The sequence below is a fragment of the Mytilus californianus genome, unplaced genomic scaffold (genome assembly GCF_021869535.1).
Source record: "Mytilus californianus isolate M0D057914Y unplaced genomic scaffold, xbMytCali1.0.p SCAF_3, whole genome shotgun sequence".
NCBI classification, from domain to species: domain Eukaryota; kingdom Metazoa; phylum Mollusca; class Bivalvia; order Mytilida; family Mytilidae; genus Mytilus; species Mytilus californianus.
This window is the reverse complement of record NW_026262679.1, coordinates 8,337,096-8,364,088: the sequence shown is the minus strand read 5'-3', so window position 1 is coordinate 8,364,088 and position 26,993 is coordinate 8,337,096. Positions and strand designations below refer to the sequence as shown.

General features: G+C 34.0%; 1 protein-coding gene across 1 annotated transcript in view; it reads left to right on the top strand.

Annotated features, from left to right (window-relative positions):
* Window positions 1-9,962: 9,962 nt before the first annotated feature.
* The window catches only part of LOC127733420 (lachesin-like), a 36,756-nt gene continuing 19,725 nt past the window's right edge, over window positions 9,963-26,993 (top strand). The window contains exon 1 of the mRNA XM_052242784.1: window positions 9,963-10,223. Coding sequence (XP_052098744.1) covers window positions 10,157-10,223 — 67 coding nt within the window. The 5' untranslated portion in view covers window positions 9,963-10,156. The remainder of the gene's footprint in view (window positions 10,224-26,993) is intronic.

Sequence of the window (26,993 nt, the reverse complement as noted above, 5' to 3'; positions counted from 1 at the left end):
GATCATGTAAATTAACTGCACTAGTTGAGTTTGTATCTAAGTATTTTCCTATGTCATCAAAAAATATATTAAATAAAGTTGGACTTAAACTGTCTCCTTGTTTGACTCCCTGATTAGCAAAAAAAAGGCTTAGTAAATATAAAAAAGAAGATGTGGTATGATTGCCAATGAGACAACTCTCCACAAGAGACCAAATGACACAGAAATTAACAACTATAGGTTACCGTACGGCCTTCAACAATGAGCGAAGACCATACCGCACAGTCAGCTATAAAAGGCCCCGAAATGACAATGTAAAACAATTCAAACGAGAAAACTAACGGCCTAATTTATGTACAAAAAATGAACGAATAACAAATATGTAACACACAAACAAACGACAACCACTGAATTACAGGCTCCTGACTTGGGACAGGCACATACATACAGAATGTGGCGGGTTAAACATGTTAGCGGGATCCCAATCCTCCCCCTAACCTGGGACAGTGGTGTAACAGTACAACATAAGAACGAACTATAAAAATCAGTTGAAAGAGGCTTAACTCATCAGATGGATAAAAATACAAATACTACAAATACAAGTGGAAGTGGCCGGGTACTTGTACATCCAAACAACAAAAAGACACTAAGTACAGATCTGAGAGTACTCGCAGTTACTGATAGCTAGTTCAAAGCCACTAACAACTAATAAAAACAATCATGCAACTAAGACTTAGTAAACATATTTTGATATTTACATGAATATAAGGAATTAGAGTACATGTCATGCAGTATATTATAAAATTTGCCTTGTATTCCTTTGTTTTGTAATTTTAAGAATAGAGCTGATCTCCAGACACTGTCAAAAGCCTTTTTAAAATCTACAAAACACACATATAGTTTCTTTTTGCATTTAAACAAATATTTGTTCATTATTGTTTTTAAAATTAAGACATGATCTACAGTTCTGTATTTTTTTCTAAAACCACCTTGATTTGAAGATAATAAATTATTTGTTTCAAGAAAATCACTAAGTCTTTTTTGTAATATTGAGTTAAAGACTTTATCAAGACAGCTTTTTATGCTTATACCACTATAGTTCCCACAATCAGATGGGTCACCAGATTTATAAATTGATGTCAATAGAGAAATGTTCCAAATTTTGGGAAATTTTTCTGAATAAAGTATCTTATTAAAAAGTTTTGTCAGAAGTAAAACTAAAGTGTTTGATTCTACCATTAGAAACTCATTAATTATCAGATCAGGACCTCCAGATTTTCCCTTTTTCAACTTCTTAATGCACTGTCTTTGATTTCTTTACATGTTATAGGGACATTAAGGGATGTATTAGTAAAGTTATGGTCTTTGTTCTCTATATTTTGATTTGTTTCAGTTTTATCATTTTCACTTGAAGCAAGCAAATTTTTATAATGAATCTCCCATTCTTTGGCAGAAATAGCAGGCTCACAGTTACATGTATTATTCTTTTTTTTGTAATTATTAATGCTACCCGAAAATTCTTTGGTGTTCTTTGGATTTATATCATTTATTTGTTTTATCAAGGATTGAAAAAAATCCTTTTTCAGTTTATTTTTAAGTTTATTGTATTCTCTTTCACAGTTGCAATAAGTCAATCTTAATGCATTATCATTAGGGGCTTTAGCTAATCTATTTCCAAGGGAACGAACTTCTTTTCTAAGGAGTAAGCAATCATTTGACATCCATACTTTTTTAGGTTTTGCCTTTTTTGTATGTCTTTGCATTATGGATTTTTTAAAATTTGCTTTAAAAGAAACGGACTTTTTTGCAGCTTCTAAAAAGATTTATATTGAGAATATATTGAGAATTGTTATGGCTGTAAAAGAAGAACCCGCATATGAATTTTAACAAAATAGAACAGATCGGAGTTTTTGGTATAACTTCCCGTAGCACATAGTTTATGCAAATTCAATACATACACCTAATATTATACTTTAAGATCGACGTATACCTAGTGCATTTACTACAGGATCATTATGACTTGTTATGCCATAGGATTGTGTATATTGTAATGTTATAAATGTACCGGTGCAGTGCTATAAGAAATAAATGTACCGGTGTAGTGCTATAAGAATTTTATAATAACGTACCTAATGTAAAGCAAGGAGACTAGCTGTTCATATTGTAATGTTATACGAGTTTACCTAGTGTAGTGTCATACGAATGGTGCCTGTATATAATGCAAATTAATTGGTTTTTTTATTAATATAATATAAAAATAAGGAGATGTGGTATGATTGCAAATGAGACAACTATCCGCCACAGTTCAAATGAAGTTGATGTAAGGAATTATCATAGGCAACTATACGGCCTTCAACAATGAGAAAAGCACATACCGTATAGTCGGCTATACAAGGTCCCGAAATGAAAAATGTGACACAATTCAAACGAGAAAACCAATGCCATATCTATAACACATCATTTTACAAAAAAACAAACATGACAGACATGAACCAACGACAACCACTGAACCACATGCAGGCTCCTGAATGATAGTTAAATTTTGAACAAGGTGATAGAATAAACCTGACCGTGCGAGATCCTCATGGATAATCGAGGTCGTTAAACATCCCTTGTAAAAGAATATGGTAGCATTTCTGCAAAGATTTCAGTTACAAGTGTCACATTATTTTCTTGACTTCCCTTACCTTATACTCTATTCAGTCATAATCTTGATTTGAGATTTGAGAAGAAACATTTTACTTAAAAATTGTATTCACTACTTCTGAATGATAACACAAAGGCAACAAACGCTATCCCTTCGATAAAGTTATCATACATGTGTAGTTTTACTTTCCCAAAAAAATGCGGACAGAATAGAAGACATTTATTTTCTGCTCCTGTGGAAAAGTAGAAAACGGAGAGATTTTACGAATTCTGAGATAAATGTTAGAGTGCTCAAGTCTTAGTTTCTGTGTAATGTTTTGTGAATATGATGGATTTTTGTTGTTGTTATCTTTGTTCGTCGACTTGTAAATGTGGCGCTATTCATTGCCGTATTGGTCGATTACTCCCTTGGCTTTGGTATCTTCTTACTTTTTATATGTATATATAAATCATGCATAAAAAACAAACATGCCAACGTCTTTCTAGTTCAACACACATATTCACATGTAATAAAATTATTCGTAACCTAAAATTTTACGCTACTGTGTGTATTTCATGAAAACTACGATTTTTCAAAAAAAATATTGTGGGGTCAATTCTGGTTTGATTTTAATCAATTTGGTACAAATAGAATCAGAATTGTCACTGGTTTATTTGTTTATTTGGTTATAATTTTGTAGTTTTCACTTTCTATTGATATAATCACTAGTTATATTTTGTACCCACTTCTGCGTGTCTAATACAGTGGTATCTATATAGAGTCAGGCTAACTACTAATACGATACTAAGATTTCTAATTGGAATCATGCTGATAATTTCTTTGAAGTTCTGAGACAGCACAGGCATACTTGTTTGGATTCGTGATAGACCGCACGAAGTCATTTCTCTTTCGTGTGCCCATTTTTTCTTTCTTGGAGTAAGGGAAATAACTCGCGTAACAAACGACGCACGTTTTTTTTTATCCCGAATTCCGCAAGAGGCGTGCAATTACGTATATTTCACCTTAAGGAAAATAATAAGCTACTTCCGATTTACAAAATGTCACTTACGGTCACATATGAAATGTGATTTTATACTGATTTCAAAAATAGAAGGTTTCTAGGGACTTTCTGTAAAACAAGAGAGGTAATCAAACACTTCCTGGTAACAAAGGGTCATTCGCGGTGTCATGCAAACACTTACTTTACGCTGATTCCCAACTTTTATGGTTTATATGTACTTTCACTTGAAGGGTGATAATTAGATACAAACTTTACACGCACGAAACAAATATGGATGTATATAAAAAAATATAATAAAAAGTCTTTTTACAGACAGGTGGAATAACCAAAACATAAAAACAAAACATTTAATGTTAACAAAATATCACTGTGGATAACAACAAGTTGACATTCCAATCAACACTGCCTTGTTTTAAAACAAACCAGACACAACGTTATAATTTTGCAATATGAGGAACTCGATTTTTAAGAAATACGTTCATATAATAACTGATAATTTGTCTGACTAATAGATAACGTTGTATGGTGTTGTTGCCTCATGTCATCTATTGATGTTTTTTTTGGGGGAGGGGACCTAGAGTTGATAGCAGATATTTGATTACTTCTATTTAACTTCTTCACACCTGCTTTTAATTCCGCTTGATTAAGAGCGTGACAAATTGCATTGACATTGAAAACATTTGACATTTGAGTAAACAGAGCGAACATATTGGATAATACAAATCATATGAATTGTTCTTATAACTTTAATGTAATAGCTCTTTGACGATTATCTATTCAATACCAATTCTTTAAACGTTTCCGTAGTACTGTACCGATAGACAAAGTCATCAAATCATTTTTCATTATTAATAGGAAAGAAGTGATCGTGACTGTGGTGTGATTCGTGCCACGATAATTAGATGGATGATGTGTGTGAACTACAATTACCGAGCAATAGTTATGCTCATCATGGGATAGCTAATAATGTTTAATTTAATTTACAGTTATCTTTATAATAAATCTTACAATATCCTGAACGTAATGTCACTGTTGCAAAGAAAAACGTATTTGACGCATCGATTTTCTATTATTATAATAAGAAAAGGGTTGTTTTTTTTTTTAGTTTTTTTGTTTTTGATTCGATTACTACTGAAAAAGGGTTTATTGGCTCCTGTGGTATTTTACAAATCTATGTAAATTTTACATATGCCATATAATATTCAATAGAGAGGTGGAATATACTAAAGAGATATTCAAAGTCATAAGTTGAAGACAAACGGACGACGAGAAAACGAAAAAAATACAAACAAAAGTCTACAAAAAATGAAACCAACACGTTATGAACGCTCAAAGCGGACTATTTGAAAGCCAATAATGTATAAGATCCGAAACAGTTGAAGAGCTTTATAACCAAAAAAGACCTAAAATACAAAACACAACATAGACAACTGAAAACTGAAGACAAAACCTACCAAAAAACATTGTTGATCCATGTATACATGTAGCAGTTGAAATATTGCAGACAATGGGACATTTCTTGAGACATTCATTATTTGTGTATCTTATAAAGTTTCTTAAGATTATAGATTGGAATGTTTATACAGACATAACCTGCATTGTTCTTTACCTTTTATCATCTGTTCGTGTTTTCAAAACTGGATCCAGATTATTTACCCAAATTTAAACTTGCTTTCAACATAATCATATATTGCAGTTACTCACAGTTTCAAGTGAATGTGTACTGCACAACACAAAAAGATAAGGAAAGCAATCGTATGTCTTGAAATGTTGTTTGTGCTGTATTTAGACCCCTCTACCAAGAAATTTGTTTTACATGCACACGTATAAAAATTGCGGTTTTTATCCAACGCAATCATAGGTTTGAACGTTGTTTTCAATTTAGACTTGTTTATATATTATATATATTATGGCGGGGTTAAACAGGTTTGTGAGCGCTAACCTCTTCCCTTATCTAACACAGTGGTGTAATAGCGCAAAATAAGAAAAACTTTAAAAACAAATTGAAAAGGGCTTGACTTATCAGATCGACACAAAGCACGAAAAAAAAAAAACTGGAACACATAACGTTCCGATGCAAGGGTACTCAAAGTTATTGAAAGCTATAGTTCAAAGCCTATTACAACTAAAACATAAATTTCCCAGACTAAAATGTCAATCTGGTTCAGTACACATCCAACAGATTAAGTGTACAAACGTCAAAAACAGACTTAGGAAAACATAACATTATGCAAAGCCAGAATATAAGTATCGACAGGATGTATGACCGTAGGAGATCATAACTATTTAGCAATACATCATGTTTATATGAAATATAAATAACAAAGACATTGGTACTACCGTTATAAACAATATTCAAAGGTCTTATTATAGTATTGAATTGATAACTTTTATGTTAGTTTATTCAAAGCATCGATACAATTATATAGATCTTATTTAAGTTTACGGGCTTTTTAAACAAATCACCGTAAACATAATGATGTGAAATCCCGCTTGCGTACAACCTTACTCCAAAACCAATCGTTTTATCTATGAAAGAATTCAGTAAAGGTTTAAAGTAATCCGATGCTGACAACAGTGAACAAGAAGGATACTCGTTTCTAGTGAAAATAAATGTATTTCACGTTATGGTTAACTTAAATGGTGAGCTAAAATGTAACAATAAGCTCAATATATTTTTTCTATACGAACAGCAGTGTTTAAAGAAGTGAACTTTGTAAAGTTAATTCTATAAACATTTACGACTGCTGAAAAACAAATAAAAACATTTTCAGCCTTCCAAATACATGAAATAACTATTTGTAATGTTAGACACTAGGTCTTTCTCCGTAATAAAAATGCGGCGTTCACACAAAGCCGACTATATCCCCCGTTTTTGATCAAACAGCGCTACGACACGAAAAGTGAAATGTTGGGTTACTAACCTAAATGCCCTAGAATGTCATTTTCATTGGCTGATCGCAGTCGAATACGTTTGTAATAGAGTCCTTATGATCGGAAAAGCCCGGATACATCTGTTAAGGACTCCCGACAATTAGATGCATCCGCTTATGCCTTAGTCACACATTCAGATTGTGTTTACCGTCCTCGATAAAACCATTCCTTGTTGAAATTTGAAACAAGTCGGGTCAAGATTCTGTGATTCTTGGCTAGAAGTTTGAAAAAAAAACATTTATTTAATCACGACAATATTTAGATATTGTTTAGAAGCATCCCGAACATCTCATTTTCAATCCGATTCTGATCCGATTTGTATTTTTTGCATGGTAAGAAACGAACAAATCATTCCCGACAGCGTTCAGGTTCTCCCGAATGCAATCCGACATATATCATACAGTGACATAACAATGAACCGACGCAGGGCACTGTTACAATCTTAATCTGATACAGTAGAATCTGTCACGACAGAGTTAGGATTGTAACAAAATTGGCAGAGTTGGCCGAGAGTTACGTGACGCACTTATAATTAATGAAAGTAATCCTATATGTTCACTGTAAGTGTCGTAGCGCTGTCTGATTTCAAACGACCGCTGCATTAAGGAATCTGTTTTTCAAACTAAACGAGTTCACAATACTTGTTCTATTAAAAAGTAATGATGAAAACAAGTAACAATGAAACTTGGTTATAAAATTACAGTCCTAGCTTATTTTCTCGTTATGAGTTTTGTGTGAAATCAACACGTTGCTATGCTATGAACAACTTTAGATGCTAGTTGTCCAACTTCGGTTAATTCATCTTGCCGCTATATATGTCATAGGAACATGTTAGTATGTCATATGCATGAAGACAGAGCAGAAAAGTTCAAAAATGAAACCTCTTAAGAAAGCAAAGGAATTTAGGCACTTAGGTAAATTTAACGGAATGTTATAAGGATATAAACACATGTTAATAAATCACTTAATATCAGACCGGTTGATGATGTTATAACAAATTGAAATTAAAATTAAGGTTAAAGCTGTGTTTTGTATTCTTTCTTTCTTTCTTTTTTCTTTTGGATGATTTTCGTATTTGCAGAATTATGAGTTTGAATATCCCTTTGATTTCTATCGCCTATTTTTGATAGCTTATGTTGTTACCGCATGACACGCATTGTCTTATTGAGATACACCCGCAAGCAAAATAAAAAGTATTTGCCAGAAAAAATCATTCTGCCGTAAAGATAACCACACGAGAAGAAAAAATATATACACCAAAAGAGCAATATCATGCTTTGAAATTAGTATTTTCTGCTTTTCCGCTATTCAAGCGACGTTTTGCAGTGAAAGCCATACTGTTCGCTTCGGAGTGGGATATATAATGTATTAAGCATAGAGTTACAAATCTGAGTTAGCATGTTAACCTATCTAAAGTGGGGTATCTACATAACATATCAATATGTTATTACACTGAATATATGTGTAATATTTGTAATTATCTAGTTGGGCTGTTGTAAAACAATCAAACTATCAACCTTTCTTTTCCTTTGGAATATGCATTACGCGTTTCCGACTACTAGTAGAAAAAAACTTTTTAACTAAAAATCTATCCTACTAAAGACCGGTTTTTATTTGAAAGAACCAGTAAGAATTTTAGAATGCATCAAGCTGCGAGGCTTATTTCTTAATTCGCAAACAAAAGTCAATTTTAAAACAAGTCAGAATGAAAAAGCACCATTGTTTGTTACTTTTATTTTGATTGCTTAACATCACAAATTTCAAGGTATCAATTTCACGATTGGTGATCTGAAATTGTGCACGCATGCGTAGAAGATATGATCAAATAAAGGTTACTTTTCTTTATTGAGCTGTATTTTAATCAAGATATTCTTGCTTTGACAAATATGTGTTCCTATTTAAGTTATCTTGCTTTGTCAAGTAGTGTTCCAGTAAAAGTTATATTGCTTTGTCCAGTTAATGTTCCAAAAAAGGTAACCCTGTCTTGTGAAAAAGTGTTCCAAATAAAGGTTATTTTGCTTTGTCTAGTGAGTGTTTCATTAATGGTTACCTTTCTTTGTTAAGTAAGTGTTCCAATATTGGTTGTCTTGTTTTGTCAATTAACTGTTCCACTGTAGGTTACCTATTCTAACATCGGACTCGGACTTCTTTTGATCTGGTGGCTAAAGGTATAAGGTAGAGTTGAGATCTCACAAAACATGTAACCTGTAAACCCCGCCTCATTTTTGAGCATGTCCAAAGTCAGGAACCTCTAGCCTTGGTTATTCTTATGTGTTTTTTTTCAAATTTTGACTAAATGGTATATTTTGAAGTTTCGTATGGCGTTCATTTTGCTGAACTAGTATACATTTTTGTTTAGAGGCCAGCTGAGTCTCGCCTTCGTGTGCGGGATTTAAGGCTCTTTGGTCGGGTTGTATTTCTTTTTGAAACACTCCTCGTTTCCTTTCCCTATACTATCTTGCTTTGTCCAGTTAGTGTTTTAATAAGGTAACCTTGCTTTGTTATGTTAGTGTGTCAATAAAGGTTAGCTTGTTTGTCAAGTTAGTGTTTCCATAATGGTTAGCTTGCTTTGTCTAGTGTTCCAATAAATTGATTTCTGTTTATAATAGTTATTGTGTTTGAATTATTACGAAGCAATCTCCATATTGTTCTGCCTGGTTGTTGTTGCATCTTTTTGTCGACACTGAGTACATGGAGCATGAAATAAATTATATAACATATAAAGTGTATGCACATATAAGATCAAAAGAAATTAAATTGATGTGCATGCATAAATATATTATTCAATACTGAAGAAACAGTATCTTTTTAATTTCATTGATTGTTAATTTGCTTTCGATATTTCCATACCGAACCATTACATTATATACTAGACAGAAAACAAAATAGTTTGTTATGAGTTAAATTAGTCCGAAAAAGTTTTGTAGAAAAGTGCATGCCAATTTATGATATGACCCACTGAACCAATAAAACGAGACATAAATATTGACCCTGTGAATTTAATCTGGAAATGTTACTGTAAAGAAAATATCAGTAGATAATTAAAGTACCTTACATTTTAGATAGACTTATATTGATATACAAAGTCACGTGGTTTTTATCGATGTTTATATTAAGCAGTTACTTTTATCCATGAAGAAAGAGAGTACGTTTTATTTCAAATTAGATGATATGATATTCATTATTGAGTCCATGAAGCGTTACAAGAAGTATGTTAAAGATTAAAATTCATTATTGATAACTCATGATTTTTTCTAATTGGGATAATGCAATTTAATTGAAAGTCATTCGTTCCATAAAGCTATAGAATTGTAAAACCTACGCGCCTTATAAGAACACAATAAAACATTAATTGTTTGTGCAGTTTGTTATTCCATGAACAGTGAAGGATGAAGATACTGAGTGAAAGTTCCTAACAGTATTTATTATTTTCCGATCTTTAATTGTCTAGAAATGAAAAGTGAACGATAGAAAATATCATCAAATAAAAGAAAGGAAGTTACAAAGTCGTTCTCATCTAAACTATACAAGATATCATAGATTGTAATTTTCTTTTTTAATGGACACCTGAGTTATTCTGAAGATATTTCGTACCAATGGATTTACTGATGGCAGCTTTAATTGTATTATGGATTATAAAAACATTGTTAACACAACTGCGTGGTAAGTACGCACTATACATTACTATGTACCGTTTATCACAAACTGACTGGCAAGTATGTTATTCTATTACAAATCACCATGTACGGTTTACCACATAGTTACTGGCAAGGTTGTTTTTGCTTATAAATCACCAAGTACCGTTTTTCACAAACTGACTGGAAAGTATGTTGTATTATAAATCACTATGTGCGATTTATCTCACAATGACTGGCAAGTATTTTATTTTATTATAAATCACCATGTCCCTTTTATTACATACTGACTGGTAACTGTTAGTGTATTACAAATCACAATGTAACAGTTTACACAACTTGCTGGCAAGATTGTTATTGCTTATAACTCACCAAGTACCGATTATAACATACTGACAGAAATTGTGGTATTATAAATCACTATGACTTTTTTTGTGCGATTTATCTCATAATAACTGGCAAGTATTTCATTTTATTATAAATCACCATGTCCCTTTTATTACATACTGACTGGTAACTGTTATTGTATTACAAATCACAATGTAACAGTTTACACAACTTGCTGGCAAGATTGTTATTGCTTATAAATCTCCAAGTACCGTTTATAACATACTTGCTGGTAAGTATGATATTCCTTATAAATCACCATGTACCGTTTATCACTTACTGAATGGCGAGTATGTTCTTCCTTATAAATCACAATTTCCAAATTATCACACACAGACTGGCAATTATGTTATTATATTATAAACCACAATGTAACAGTTTACACTACTTGCTGGTAAGTATGATATTCCTTATATATCACCATGTACCGTTTATCACTTACTGAATGGCAAGTATGTTATTGTATTATACATCACCATGCACGGTTTATCATAAGTGACTGGAAAGTATGTTACTCCTTATTAATAATCATGTACCGTTTATCACATACTGACTGGCAAGTGTTATCGTATTATAAATCCCAATGTACCAGTTTACACAACTGCTGGCAAGATTGGTATTGCTTATATATCACCATGTACCGTTAATTACATACTGACTGGCGAGTATGTCATTGTATTATAAATTACCATGTCCCGTTCATCTGATACTGATGACAAGTGTTATTGTATTATAAATCACAACGTTGCAGTTTATAAAACTTGCTGGTAAGATTGTTATTCCTTATATATCACCATGTACCGTTTATCATATACCATGTATACTGAATGACAAGTATGTTATTGTATAATCAATCACCATATCACGAATATCACAGACTGACTGGCAAGTATGTTATTGTATTATAAATCACAGTGTTACGGTTAACACAAAAAGGTGTGTTGCTTTTTTTTTATTTCTATAACTATTTCATAATGTCTGGCAAGATTTAACATGTCTTGATTGCCAAGACTTATTTTAAAGTATATAAATCACCGTTATCTGGTTATCATTACTGACTGGCTAGTATATTTATTATTATAAATCACAATGTATCGGTTTACATGATTTACTGTAAAGTATTTTGAATTATAAATCAATGTGTAACTGGTTGCTATGACTTACTGTAAAGTTTATAAATTACCGTGATCTGTATATCACGACTGGCTGGCAGATATATTTATTATCATAACTCAGCATGTACCAGTTTACACGACTTACTGTAAAGTGTGTTTGATGTGTTAAGAATCACCCTCTATCGGTTTACACAACTACTGTAAAGTGTGTTTGATGTGTTAAAAATCACCCTCTATCGGTTTACACAACTACTGTAAAGTATGTTTGGTGTGTTAAAAATCACCCTCTGTCGGTTTACACATCTATACTGTAAAGTGTGATTGATGTGTTAAGAATCACCCTCTGTCGGTTTACACAACTACTGTAAAGTGTGTTTGATGTGGTAAAAATCACCCTCTATCGGTTTACACAACTACTGTAAGGTATGTTGATTTGTTAGAAATCACCGTGTTCCCGGTTGACACGACTACAAAAAATGTACAAAGTATATAAATCACCATGCTCTAATTATGACGACTGATTGCTAAGTACGTCAATCTATTACAAATCACAATGTCCAGGTTTACTGACTCAGTCTAACTAGGAAGTTGATGTATTATAAATCATCATGATCTTGTTACCACGACTGGCTGGCAAGCATGGTTATCAATCAAAATCTCAATGTCCAGATATACACAACTGACTGTAAATCATGCTGATTTGTTATACATATTATGCAATGACTGGCGAGTATATTGATTAATTATAAGTAAAAGCATACTTGTCGATAGATATAGGAAGATGTGGTATGAGTGCCAATGAGACAACTCTCCATCCAAGTTACAATTTATAAAAGTAAACCATTATAGTTCAAGCTGTTGGTTTTTTTTTTATTCATTACAAGTCATTCCGTCCTTGTTCTTATGACTCACTCCTATGTATGTTGATTTATCACAAGTCATTCCGTCCTGGTTCTTATGACTCACCCCTATGTATGTTGATTTATCACAAATCATCCCGTCCTTGTTCTTATGACTCACCCCTATGTATGTTGATTTATTACAAGTCATCCTGTCCTTGTTCTTATGACTCACCCCTATGTATGTTGATTTATTACAAGTCTTCCCGTCCTGGTTCTTATTACTCACCCCTATGTATGTTGATTATTACAAGTAATCCCGTCCTTGTTCTTATGACTCACTCCTATGTATGTTGATTTATTACAAATCATCCCGTCCTGGTTCTTATGACTCACCCCTATGTATGTTGATTTATTACAAGTCATCCCGTCCTGGTTCTTATGACTCACCCTTATGTATGTTGATTTATTACAAGTTATCCCGTCCTGGTTCTTATGACTCACCCCTATGTATGTTGATTTATTACAAGTCATCCCGTCCTGGTTCTTATGACTCACCCCTATGTATGTTGATTTATTACAAGTCATCCCGTCCTTGTTCTTATGACTCACCCCTATGTATGTTGATTTATTACAAGTCATCCCGTCCTTGTTCTTATGACTCACCCCTATGTATGTTGATTTATTACAAGTCATCCCGTCCTTGTTCTTATGACTCACCCCTACATGTATGTATGTTGATTTATTACAAGTCATCCCGTCCTTGTTCTTATGACTCACCCCTATGTATGTTGATTTATTACAAGTCATCCCGTCCTGGTTCTTATTACTCACCCCTATGTATGTTGATTATTACAAGTAATCCCGTCCTTGTTCTTATGACTCACTCCTATGTATGTTGATTTATTACAAATCATCCCGTCCTGGTTCTTATGACTCACCCCTATGTATGTTGATTTATTACAAGTCATCCCGTCCTGGTTCTTATAACTCACCCTTATGTATGTTGATTTATTACAAGTTATCCCGTCCTGGTTCTTATGACTCACCCCTATGTATGTTGATTTATTACAAGTCATCCCGTCCTGGTTCTTATGACTCACCCCTATGTATGTTGATTTATTAAAAGTCATCCCGTCCTTGTTCTTATGACTCACCCCTATGTATGTTGATTTATTACAAGTCATCCCGTCCTTGTTCTTATGACTCACCCCTATGTATGTTGATTTATTACAAGTCATCCCGTCCTTGTTCTTATGACTCACCCCTATGTATGTTGATTTATTACAAGTCATCCCGTCCTTGTTCTTATGACTCACCCCTATGTATGTTGATTTATTACGTCATCCCGTCCTTGTTCTTATGAATCACCCCTATGTATGTTGATTTATTACAAGTCACCCCGTCCTTGTTCTTATGACTCACTCCTATGCATATTGATTTATTACAAGTCATCCCGTCCTGGTTCTTAAGACTCACTGTTATGTGCGTTGTTAAACATCAACATCAACAACGCTAGAACCGGTACTATGATGTCAAATATACCTACTGACCAGAATATCAGATACAGACTTCATATGCGGAAATACCAACCGAATCCAGCAAAATCACTCGAACGAAAACTCCTAGTTATAGAAAGAATTAGGAATTGGGTATACACTTACACAGGAAGTGGCCTAGTTATTATGTAGCTTATGCAGCTACATATGAACTATTCAAATTTGCTGCCATTGAATATTACAACAGCTATCTTACCTAACGAGGGTCTGTACGAGTAAATAACTCCAATGATAATACATCCAAACATGTTGTTCATAATAAAGGTAAATGCCCAATACACAACCATATGTACCATACTAGCTCTACCGTGCTCAGCATTAAAAACAGCAATAATTAACATCAACATTTAAATAGTCAAATATTTAGATATGCAACTACCTTCTATGAAGCTATGCTTTTCATAAATATAGGAAAAACAACAGATTCTGTATGTATGTGCCTGTCCCAAGTCAGGAGCCTGTCCCAAGTCAGGAGCCTGTAAATCAGTGGTTGTATGTGCCTGTCCCAAGTCAGGAGCCTGTAAATCAGTGGTTGTATGTGCCTGTCTCAAGTCAGGAGCCTGTAATTCAGTGGTTGTATGTGCCTGTCCCAAGTCAGGAGCCTGTAAATCAGTGGTTGTATGTGCCTGTCCCAAGTCAGGAGCCTGTAAATCAGTGGTTGTATGTGCCTGTCCCAAGTCAGGAGCCTGTAAATCAGTGGTTGTATGTGCCTGTCCCAAGTCAGGAGCCTGTAAATCAGTGGTTGTATGTGCCTGTCCCAAGTCAGGAGCCTGTTCCAAGTCAGGAGCCTGTAAATCAGTGGTTGTATGTGCCTGTCCCAAGTCAGGAGCCTGTAAATCAGTGGTTGTATGTGCCTGTCCCAAGTCAGGAGCCTGTAAATCAGTGGTTGTATGTGCCTGTCCCAAGTCAGGAGCCTGTAAATCAGTGGTTGTATGTGCCTGTCCCAAGTCAGGAGCCTGTAAATCAGTGGTTGTATGTGCCTGTCCCAAGTCAGGAGCCTGTAATTCAGTGGTTGTATGTGCCTGTCCCAAGTCAGGAGCCTGTAAATCAGTGGTTGTATGTGCCTGTCCCAAGTCAGGAGCCTGTAAATCAGTGGTTGTATGTGCCTGTCCCAAGTCAGGAGCCTGTAAATCAGTGGTTGTATGTGCCTGTCCCAAGTCAGGAGCCTGTAATTCAGTGGTTGTCGTTTGTTTATGTGTTACACATTTTTTTTTCGTTCATTTTTTGTACATAAATTAGGCCGTTAGTTAGCTCGTTTGCATTGTTTTACATTGTCATTTCGGGGCCTTTTATAGCTGGTTGCGGTATGGGCTTTGCTCATTGTTGAAGGCCGTACGGTGACCTATAGTTGTTGATTTCTATGTCATTTGGTCTCGTGTGGGGAGTTGTCTCATTGGCAATCATACCACATCTTCTTTTTTATAAATACTTTGATTTGACGATTGAATACTTTTTATGACAAAGATGAAGTCTTGGACTGTACACACAAAATCATCCTAGCAATATTTAGTATGAATGGTACTAGGTTTACTAGTGTACAAACACAAAGATTCTATCGTAGAAATACAATACTAGAGGGATAACCGTTCTACCAGAAAAATTATTGAAAGAATCCTCAAATACAGAATTACACAAAAAAACCGATACACACCAATATAACCTACAACGAGGATTTACAAATAACTTTGATCCAACAAACGCTGATTTCATTATGGAAGAGGCAAGGAGAGTAGCGTTAGACCTAAGAATACTCTTTATCAGGTAAGTATCAGTGTTAACCTCTCATCAGAACGATGCAGCGCTACAATTAAAGAACCGCTCAACAAGCCACTGTAGCACTACAGGTACGGTTCGGTTCTAATTTCTAATTAGACCACTGACGCACTACAGTTAAGGATCAGTTCTAGCCTCTTATCAAACAATAATAGAGCTACAGATAAGGATAAGCTCTAACCTATCAGCAGACCACTTTAGTGCTGCAGGTAAGGATCAGTTCTAGCCTCTTATCAATCAATAATAGAGCTACAGATAAGGATAAGCTCTAACCTATCATAAGACCACTTTAGTGCTGCAGGTAAGGATCAGTACTAACCTCTCATAAAAACACTGTAGTGCTAAAAAAAATGATCAGTTAAGGAACAGTTCTAACTTCTCTCCAGAACGCTGTACCGGTAAACCTAAGAATCAGTTCTAGCCTCTCAGTAGAGATGACCAGGATATTGACGAACGAACGTACGAAAGCGTAACTTGACGAATCGTACGAAAGGGGGCTGCTGTTTATACATAGTACATTTAAAACATAAATCTAACATAAAAACGCATGTTGAAGTTAAGTAATTCGCATCGTCTGTACGTGAGATATTTCCTGTCTCTGTATAGCTAGCTCCTCACGTTGAATTCATGATTAATAATGTAATGTTTTCTACAATAGAAAAAGGTGCATTAGATATACAAGACTCTGTTTTGACAATGAGGTTCCAAAACGGATTTAAATGAGTTACAGGGTTAATACAAGGGTGATAGCATAGATATTGACGCTTTTTATATTGATATGATTGATGATCAATTTCAAATCAGTTTTTTTTTCACTAAATTTAGTTGGCTTATGCCCCCAGACCAATCGAATTAGGCTGGATGTAGAGAACCTCTGCCCAAATTAAAAAAAAAACTGTGTAGACAAAACAGTTTTTTACGAATATTTTGTGATAAAAAGTTGATACTTCAAAAGAAATTGAAGTTAAGTATATTGATATATTGATAATAAAATTGGAGATGCAACACCGCTATTGCATCTTTGATGCTCATTGCATTTACTAATTGCAAATTTAAATGGAAATCAACGAGTTTACAGACCGAAAACAACAACAGACTCATGTAAAAACGGCCACATTATCCAACATACCACGTCACATGAGTTGCATACTGGTTAGGGTCCAACTTTCTTGGTAAAAATGAGCATAACTCTAGGAAAGTTTACCAGATCATCCTACTCACGCGTACACATTGATATAAAGTACGTTTCACCTTGCTGAGTATCACTTTATGGTAAAATCTGATAAGATAAGGAGAATATCATTTTGAAATTTTGATTTAAACATACTTACGGCAACTAATTGTTGTGACATGTTTCCATCTACTATGGCTTGTTCTCTACTCAAGTTGAAATTGGGACAAAGCTTAAGTTTTTGATAAGTACAAAATAACTTATTTGCCAGTGATTTCATGTTAACTGTTTTCTACACTATACCAATAAGTATATAACTAGCCGAAATAGTTTCTACATTCTAAAAGTTAATAAATAAAAAAGACCTATAGGTTTATTATTGGGGGGACAGAAATACCCTATTTTCCCACGTGAGCTTAGCAAAACGGAAAGGCAATATATCAACGTTCCGAAATAAAAAAAGGTTGACGTACCATCATCTAAATGATATTTATTACCGATCATATCATTTGCCTTCGGGGTATTTTGTGAAGTCAATGAAACTTGAAATACTTAAATAATTGAAACGTATTTCAACAATCGCAAAAAAAAAAACAACATGTCAGAGGATGCCATGAGTATGTGCATATTGAAGAGGATTAAAATTTATATAGTTGTAAGTATTTAAAGTTGTCTTCGTGTGCGTTATAAATGGACCCTTGTGTCAATTTAAATCCCCTTTTGAAAAACATTATTTACTCTCATGACTAGTGGTTTTTTTTTACACCTAATAAGTTTTGCCATCCTCAGAGGTTGACAAATATGATAAATAAAAAACACCCCGAAATCATTATTTTTAAATGGTTCAAAATACTATATGTTTTTTGGTTCTAAAAGATTTGTTTGTTTGAAATTTGATTGATTGATTGATCTATTGTTTGCTGCTAAACGTCCATTGGCAAATAGTTCATCCATGTTTAGGACGACAACAAATTAGCAATAAATACAAAGTAATAGAGCCAGTAGGTCGGGTAAGTTTAGATTGCATTTGCAAACCGAGGTTATATATTGGAAAAGAAATGTATCCTTGCAAAAGGCCACCTACGTATACCTCTCATAAAATTGTTGCAAGGGTTTGACAATCTCTCTACATGAGGCATCGGATTTAACATTCCCATTCTGTCCGAACGTATCTGCGTACTTGTACATCCTGCATTGCCGAACGGACGCCCCACTTTGGAAAAGGTTTTACTGCGGATCGGAAGAAGACCTGTAATGACTATATTTCTATTCCCCAGTCACCCTTGGCGGGGTGTTTGTGGGGGGAGGGTTTAAACTTTAATACCCAAATAAAACATTGAACAAACATGCAAACCGACAACAGTTATTTAGTAATCTTATAATTTTATAAATTGTTTCAAATCTTCCAAATCCTGAATCAATATTTGTTTGAGCATTGCGAAAGTCGTCGGTGCACTCAAATAATCCTATGTGTGATGTACATTATTTCATCATGCTTTCAACAATAATAATCTCATTGTATCGTAGTAGATATGTTACACTTACGGAGACTTTAAAACGTCTTTCATATATATTATGAAAACGTTTTTAACATCGGTATGTTTTATGCGTTCTATTATCATGATTACATGCCATCCAAATAATAACATCGTTAAGTTTAAAGTCCGTTGCCATCTCTAAAGTCTGGGTGGGGTGGGGGCTCACAAGCCTGTCAACACTTAGGTTCTGAGTTCGAATCCAACACGTGGCAGATGCGCTTGACTCCAATCTTCGCGGACTATGATAGTCAGTTTTCCAACAGAATGTCGCTGGTTCTCTCCGGGAACTCCGGCTCCTCCACTAACAAAAAACTGAAACTGAAGCACGAAATAGCTGATATAGTGCTGAAAGTGGCGTTAAACATCAATCAATCAATTACTCAATATAAAGTGTATGACTGCTACAGAAGATGTTCAGGTTTATCCGTGCCATTACAAGGCAACTGGAAAGTCTACGGCGGCTACAGAAGAAGTACTATTGTTTGCCTGTTGGTCTTTTTCTGTTTTAGCCATGGCATTGTCAGTTTATTGTCGACTTATGAGTTTGAATGTCCCTTTGGTATCTTTCGTCTCTCTTTTTCAGACAACAATGTTTAATACTAATTTAAATAGAAAATATACGTTGATGGCCCTCAAGTTTTTGTAGATTAGAATACTTTATCCATTGCTTATAGTTTTAACTTGCCTGTCAAATATCTGTACTACCCCAATTAATCATTTTTTGTTCTCTCTCTTTCTATGTACGTAGGTATGTAGGAGTTGAATACATTGATCGGTTATTTATTTATTTAGACCGTTCGTTTACGTGCAGTATATGATTGTTGGTTTTAATTTCAATAAATAAAACTCGGAAAAGAACTTTTTAATTTTAGAAGGATTTCTATTGCATAAAATACAAATGTGTCTTCTACCAAAACTTTACGTCAATTTACCTTCTCTACAAGGCCTTGTATGAATATACAAATTGATTTTCCTAGTTTTTGCAGTAATAATGTTTTGATCTCTGAGGTATTTTGTTATTCTGAATTATTGTAATAGAAAAGAACGGTTTTGTTAATGAAACTCAGAGGGCATTTCCCGACGGAACAATAACAATATTACTGTGTATATCACGACGAACTAAGATATAAATATACATTATTATTCTTGTTCTTATGTTGCACTGTTACACCACTCCCCCAGGTAGGGGGGGGGGGGGGGTTGAGCGCTCACAATTATGTTTAACCCCGCCACATTCTTTATGTGCCTGTCCCAAGTCAGGAGCCTGTAGTTCAGTGGTTGTCGTTGGTTCATGTCTGTCATATTTTGTTTCCGTAAATTGTTTTGTTATAAAGTTGGCCATCAGTTTTCTCAATTTAATTGTTTCATATTTTTCACGTCGGGGCCTTTTATAGCCGACCATACGGTATGGATTTTTCTCATTGTTGAAGGCCGTACGGTTGCCTCTAATTGCTCACATCCACTTCATTTGAACTTTGGTGGATAGTTTTCTCATTGGCAATCATACCACATCTCCTTACTTTTATATTATCCCTTTACTGTTTGCGTCAGTATATATTATACATAATCAATCACTTTACTGTTTGTATAAGGACTAATTTAGATATATACATACACAATCATTTACTGTTTCGATTAGGACGAACTAAGATTTATACATACAATATTCTTTTACTGTTTGTTTGGGATTACCTCTTATCATGTTAATATTAACAGACAATTTAGAGCGTGTCTGACACACGACCATTGATCAAATACTTTATCATAACCAATAGTACTCTACTACAGCAAGTCCACATTAATTCAATAGCCAGTAAATTATTTACAATGTTTTCCTAAAGTTCTCTAGGCGTTGTCAATTATTCAGCACTTAATATTGTTAAAATACTGCCACAATTACACATAACTGAGTCAGTTTTTGTTGTATAAAACGTAATTTAGATTTGATGTGTAAAAATGGGTCAATCTAGTATTAATATTTGGTTAGAATAAACAATTGTCGTGAACATTATTTTGGGAAGTATAAACCATTACTAAACATTATGATGGCAGTTGCATTAATTTGTTCTGACAATAGACATAAAATCCCTTCAAATCATTTGTAGATAGAAATACAGAAGTTCCCCATTCCTATAGATTGAATGTTTTCATCCAAAGCTGCATAAACAATACTATGCATGTAAGTAATTTCTGATACATTGTAACACTTTTCAAGAAGAAAGAACTTAACCTACTATCAAAGAACTTATCATTAAGTTTTGTCATAAAACATATTAAAATAGTGGAATTAGCCATCTTTGGAGTGTAAAAAGTTCTTTGGATGTTTTAGATAAATAACGTGCTTTTGATGGTCCTTTTACTTCGGTAGACTTTTCCAATCTTCATACTACACTTCCACACGATATCATCAAACAAAAGATTTCCTATTCAATTAAATGGTCGTTTGGTCAATCTGATTGCAAATTTATTTGTTACAACTCATATAAAGCCTTTTTCCCAAATGAGAAAGGTAAATATGCTAGATATACTTACTGGATGTATGATTAGATGATTAAAGCCATATAATTTCTCCTTGACAACACTTATATAAGTTTCGGCAACAAAGTTTATCGACAGATTGCAGGTATTACTATTGGTACCATTTGTGCCCCTTTGATAGCGGGGTTGTTCCTGTACTGTTATGAATCACAGTTTATGACCAAATTGAGTAAAGACCCGTCTAAATTCCATTTAATGGATAAATTTCACTACATTTACTGTTATCTTGATGATATTTTACGCTAAATAATCAAGAATACTCTAAATGTACTGCCGAAATTTACCTATAGGAACTTACCTTAAATAAATCAAATATTAACAGCAATAATTGTCCTTTCCTAGATTTATATATTTAATTGTTACTCCAGAAACTCTACACAAAAGTTTACGACAAAAGAATGATTTTTCTTTCCCTATTGTTAATTTTCCTTCTTTGGATGGTGATGTTCCTTTGCCACCATCTTACGGTGTTTACATATCCCAACTCGTTCGCTATACCCATGTCTGTAATGACGTTTTGGATTTCAATGAGCGTGATTTATGTATTACTGGTAAATTGATTAGGGATTTCGTTACCACAAATTACTCAGAACTTTTACTAAATTCTTCCATAGATACAAAAATGTGGTTTGCAAGTTTGGCTTTACCTGTAAAAAATTTATTACAGACGGAATGACACATCCTAAATTTTACGGTGATGTTGTTTACCGAGCCCGGAAATTTATAAACGATCAGGGTAAACTTATCAAGCCTTTAAATAAACTTATTCTTAAAGGTAACCAATTCAACACTTTAATTAGATCTTTGAATATTGTTTTTATTGGTATAAAGATTGATTATGTTTTCAGTAAATTAAAAAAAATACTGAAAGTATTGTTATACACATATGCACTTTCACGGCAAAACAATCTGTCGATACATATATTTTGGCATTGCACAAGGTCGTGTTTTCCTCAGACTGTTAATGACATTTTTACACTAAGTCCATGGGATGTTGGATGTGAATTGATTGATATATTAGTCCTAGATACATGATTTTTTTATTAGTTGTTATTGGCTTTTAAACTAGCTGTCAGTAACTGCGAGTACTCTCACTTCTGTAATTTTTGTCTTTTATGTTGTTAGGGATGTATAAATACCCTGCCATGTCCGGTCTGTGTTTTTTGTTAGATGTTTTTCTGCTTTGTGTAGATCAGATGAGTTAAGCTATTTTAAACGGATTTTTATAGTTTGTTCTTATGTTGTGCTGTAATACCACTGTTACAGGTTAGAGGAGGGTTGAGCGCTCACAAACATGTTTAACCCCGTCACATTCTGTTTGAGCCTGTCCCAAGTCAGGAGCCTGTAGTTCAGTGGTTGTCGTTGGTTCATGTCTGTTATGTTTCTTCTTCGTAAATTGTTTTGTTATAAATAAGAACGTTAGTTTTCTGAATTGAAATAGTTCATATTGTTCATGTCGGGGCCTTTTACAGCCGAATATACGGTAAGGGTATTTCACATTGTTGAAGGCCGTACGGTTGCCTATAATAGCTTATGTCCACTTAATTTGTACTTGGATGGATAGTTTTCTTATTGGCAATCATACCACATCTCCTTATTTTTATACTTGTTGATCATTTTGTCATTCTTAATTCTGTCAATTAAAACAGTCGTTTTGATCTCTGGCTCAGTCAGCTCAAAAACTAAGAAAATGAGTTTAATCTGTTTCCTTCTGAAGCATTTATATGTATATGTAAGGGAAAAAGCTACCTATAAAACGATTTATGAAGACATGCCTGATTTCCGTACAGGACAAGTTAACATGCGGGTGGCGACGATCTAAAATAGGGCAATATCTGCACTCATATTATACCCCTTTGATTTAAAATATTAAAAAAATTGCTGAAAACTGAAAAAATCGAACTAAAAAATCCAATTATTCCAATACAAAGGTTCCGCAAAGTAAATCATTCGGGATTAAGGGTTGAAACAGTCAGTGGGAAAAGATATTTTCTGTGTGACGTATAGTGGCCGACATCTTTCATTGCAACATACAAGTTATAGACCCTCAATAAGTTTTTTCTGTGGTTCTTTTAACGAGCAGAGATGCGTGGTTTCTCGTTACACAAGGCATTGTAGTTCTAAATTCGGACTGCATAAGCATTACAGAATTTTTTTTAGCATGTATTTGAATACTTGATTTGGTAAGACCAGTTGACCTTAGTTCTATATCCGTTAGGCATCCGTCCCTTAAGATTGTTGTCAGGGTAGAATAAATTGGGAGCCAGCCGGAGAAAATGGGAATGAGTTAAAATGCTATTGGAGTTGCAGATTTGAAAGCAATATGAAAAGAATATCGATAAGCTTTTGTCAAATATAAAATCGAAAATGAAACATTCTTTACTAAATCCAACGGTAATTACCCAAACGTGTTGCCTTGATAAAAACTTAAAGAAAAAAAAATAGAGAGTATATTTTCAGAGCTTATAGATTGCACAAATTGTATAAGCTCATCAAATTCTTTCTAAAACCAATGACATCTAAATTGCACACTCTACCTGGCTTATCATTTTAACAATCACTCTTACAAAAGACGTTATCTGCACAGGAATGTTAGAAGAGTTAAAATGTTCATAACGAAAACTGCACTTGAAGTTTCCTCGTTAGCTCTGAAGTATCTTGAGAAGGAAATGATGTTATTATAACTTTGTATGTAATTAATATGATTATTGTGACCTATCATTCAACGTCACTGAAATACAATTAATAATATTTGAATGAAGCAATACCAATAACTTGGTTGATCTATCGTTACCTTGTTTTTATTTATACGATCGAATCATAATACTGCAACCTACCAAATAATACTTATCACCTGATTTGTACTCATATGAGCAACACAACGGGTGCCACATATGAAGCAAGATATGCTTACCCCTCCATGAGCACCTGAGATCCCCCCCACCCCCCACCCCCCAAATTTGGTGGAGTTCGTGTGGCTCAGACTTCAGTTTATTTAGTTGTGTTTTGTGTACTGTTTGTCTTTTCTCCGTTTTCGTTTTTTGCCATCAGATCTAATCCTCTAAACATTATACTAGTTAACTACAGCTTTTATTAGAATTCTTCAACTGCCCTTCTTAGGTCTACTCATTCTGTAATTATGATCCTAATTCAAAATTTTAGGTCTCTTTTACTTTTCTACTTTTAAACAATATAATATCATGATTTTAAGAAACGGTAAAATAACAAAAAACCTCTCCACACTTCGAATATTCACGTGCTTAAAAAACCGCTATCCTAATATAAATTCAACTGCTGCTAATCGAAATTCAACCTTCAAAATTTAGCACAATTGTCATTTTACAATTGTGTTATAGGAGGCAATGCCTCTTCAGCTAGATTGTTCAACAAAAACGCACGTGGATATCCACAAATATTCCCGTGCAATGCCACAAAATGACAATCTGCTCATGATTATTTTCAGATGTTACCATTCGGTCATCAGTGAACGGAACAACTTTTTCTCTCTCCTTTTCATATGACATTACTTGAAAAACCTAAAGCCTCATATATCTTGTAGCATGAACAAAACCGAAATGTGGTATTCAATATGTAGGGCAAACTGGCCGTGAATTGTTCAAACGAACACAAGAACATCTATACCGTTTCCGCAGACCTAAGAAATTCAAAAGTTTAATTTACCAACACTTAGAAAAACACAAACACAATATTGAATTTATCAAATTCTAACCACTTCAAACCGTTCATAAATAGCCATGATAATCACATAAACAGTTTGAAGATTCCCGTAAAAGTTGCGAACTGTCTTGGAATAATTAAACGACTACAGACAACGTATCCCCTAGATCTAAATGACAATATCATTGGCCCAGGGCACATATCTAAAACTTCCTGTATTGAAATTATGACTATTGTTGATAAAAGACAACGCAATCATAGGTCTCATGGCAATCGCATTAACCGCAATCAACGAAATAAACATCGTTTTACAATTGATGATTTTTGTATATATATTTAAAAACAATTGCAGACATCAATTATTATGCAAACTTGGTCAAATGCCAATTAGTAAATTACAAAATTTTTATAACGAGTGTGACACAATATCTTTTTTCAGTCCAAAATATGAGTGTTCACGGATTATTACAGCTTTTTGTCACCATAAAATGTTCCCTCAATTGACAAACCTGAAGATCATAAAAAAAGAATTTTCTAAAAATAAAATACATTAATAGAGGTAGTGATTTTATAAACTTGTCTAGTATTTTTCATCACTCTACCGTTTTGACAACATTGAGCTATCTATAATTTCTTATTCGTATAAAAATCCAGTAGAAGTTTAATTTTTAATTATACGTCAGTTGAATCAGACGTCAATATAGAAAATGATGCTCCTTCAACAGGAGACTGTGAAACATCGAAGTTAAGATATGATCCCTATGGCCATATAATTACAGGGGACCTCAACATCCTTCAAGACCGAGAGGTTATAAACTTTCCGAAAAAAGGACAACAATATCGTCCACTGTTGAAAATACATTGGGAAGAGTGTCGTCAGGTTATTAAAGATGCTCTTTCATCCTATTTTTAAAAAATGGTGTAAACGGGAAAAATCTGACAAAAAGTCACTTGATTCCTATTTAAATAAAAGTCTGAATATCATTGATATTCGCATATCACATTTCGAAAATAATTTGGAAATAAATAAAAGAGAAATAATACGCCCATTTCTAGGATTAAAAACAAAATTCAAGTACTCTCAAAGCGTTTTGTGTTCGTACCGGCCGACAAAGCAGCCAACAGTGTGGTTTTGGAATGACGTAAATACTACACGGAAGTCCTTAAGAATGAAATTATACATTCAACAACATTCAAGGTTGTACGCGCCACAGAGAGTCATATAGTAAATAATCATGTCACTACCACAGCTCAGCGTAAGGCCTCCTCTGAACATTTGAAGATCCCCACTATGTATTGGTTACCTAAACTACAAACAAAAAAAAACGTAAAATATCGGCCTTAAGTAAGTGTTCTACTACTAAACTTTCAGTGCTTTTAACGAGTTCCTTAACTACTATCAATCAATTTATCGTTCATTTTTGTAAAAACAGTGGAATGAACCATTTGTGGAGTGTAAAAAGTTCTTTGGATGTTTCAGATGAATTACGTTCTTTTGATGGTCCTTTTGATTCGGTTGACAGTTTTGACTTTTCCACTCTATATACTACACTTTCACACAATCTTATTAAATAAAAATTTTCCTATCTAATTAAATGGTCGTATGATCAATCTGGTTGCAAATTTATTTGCTGCAACTCATATAAAGCATTTTCTCTAATGAGAAAGGTAAATATGCTAGATATACTTACTGGAGGTGTGATGAGATGATTAAAGCAATTTTTTTTCCTTGACTACATTTATGTAGGTTTCGGCTATAAAGTTTATCGACAGGTTTAAGGTATTCCTGTGGGCACCAATTGTGCCCCTTTAATAGCCGATTGTTCCTTTACTGTTATAAATCACAGTTTATGGCCAAATTCAGTAAAGAACCGTCTAAATTCCATTTAATTGATAAATTCAACAACACTTACGAATTAGACTATTTACCGGATTTGTAATAACATAAGCAACATGACGGGTGCCACATGTGGAGCAGGATCTGCTTACCCTTCCGGAGCACCTGAGATCACCCCCAGTTTTTGGTTGGGTTCGTGTTGCTTAGTCTTTGGTTTTCTATGTTGTGTCATCTGTACTATTATTTGTCTGTTTGTCTTTTCAATTTTAGGCCATGGCGTTGTCAGTTTGTTTTCTATCTATGAGTTTGACTGTCCCTCTGGTATCTTTCGTCCCTCTCTTTTACCGTTATCTTGAGGATATT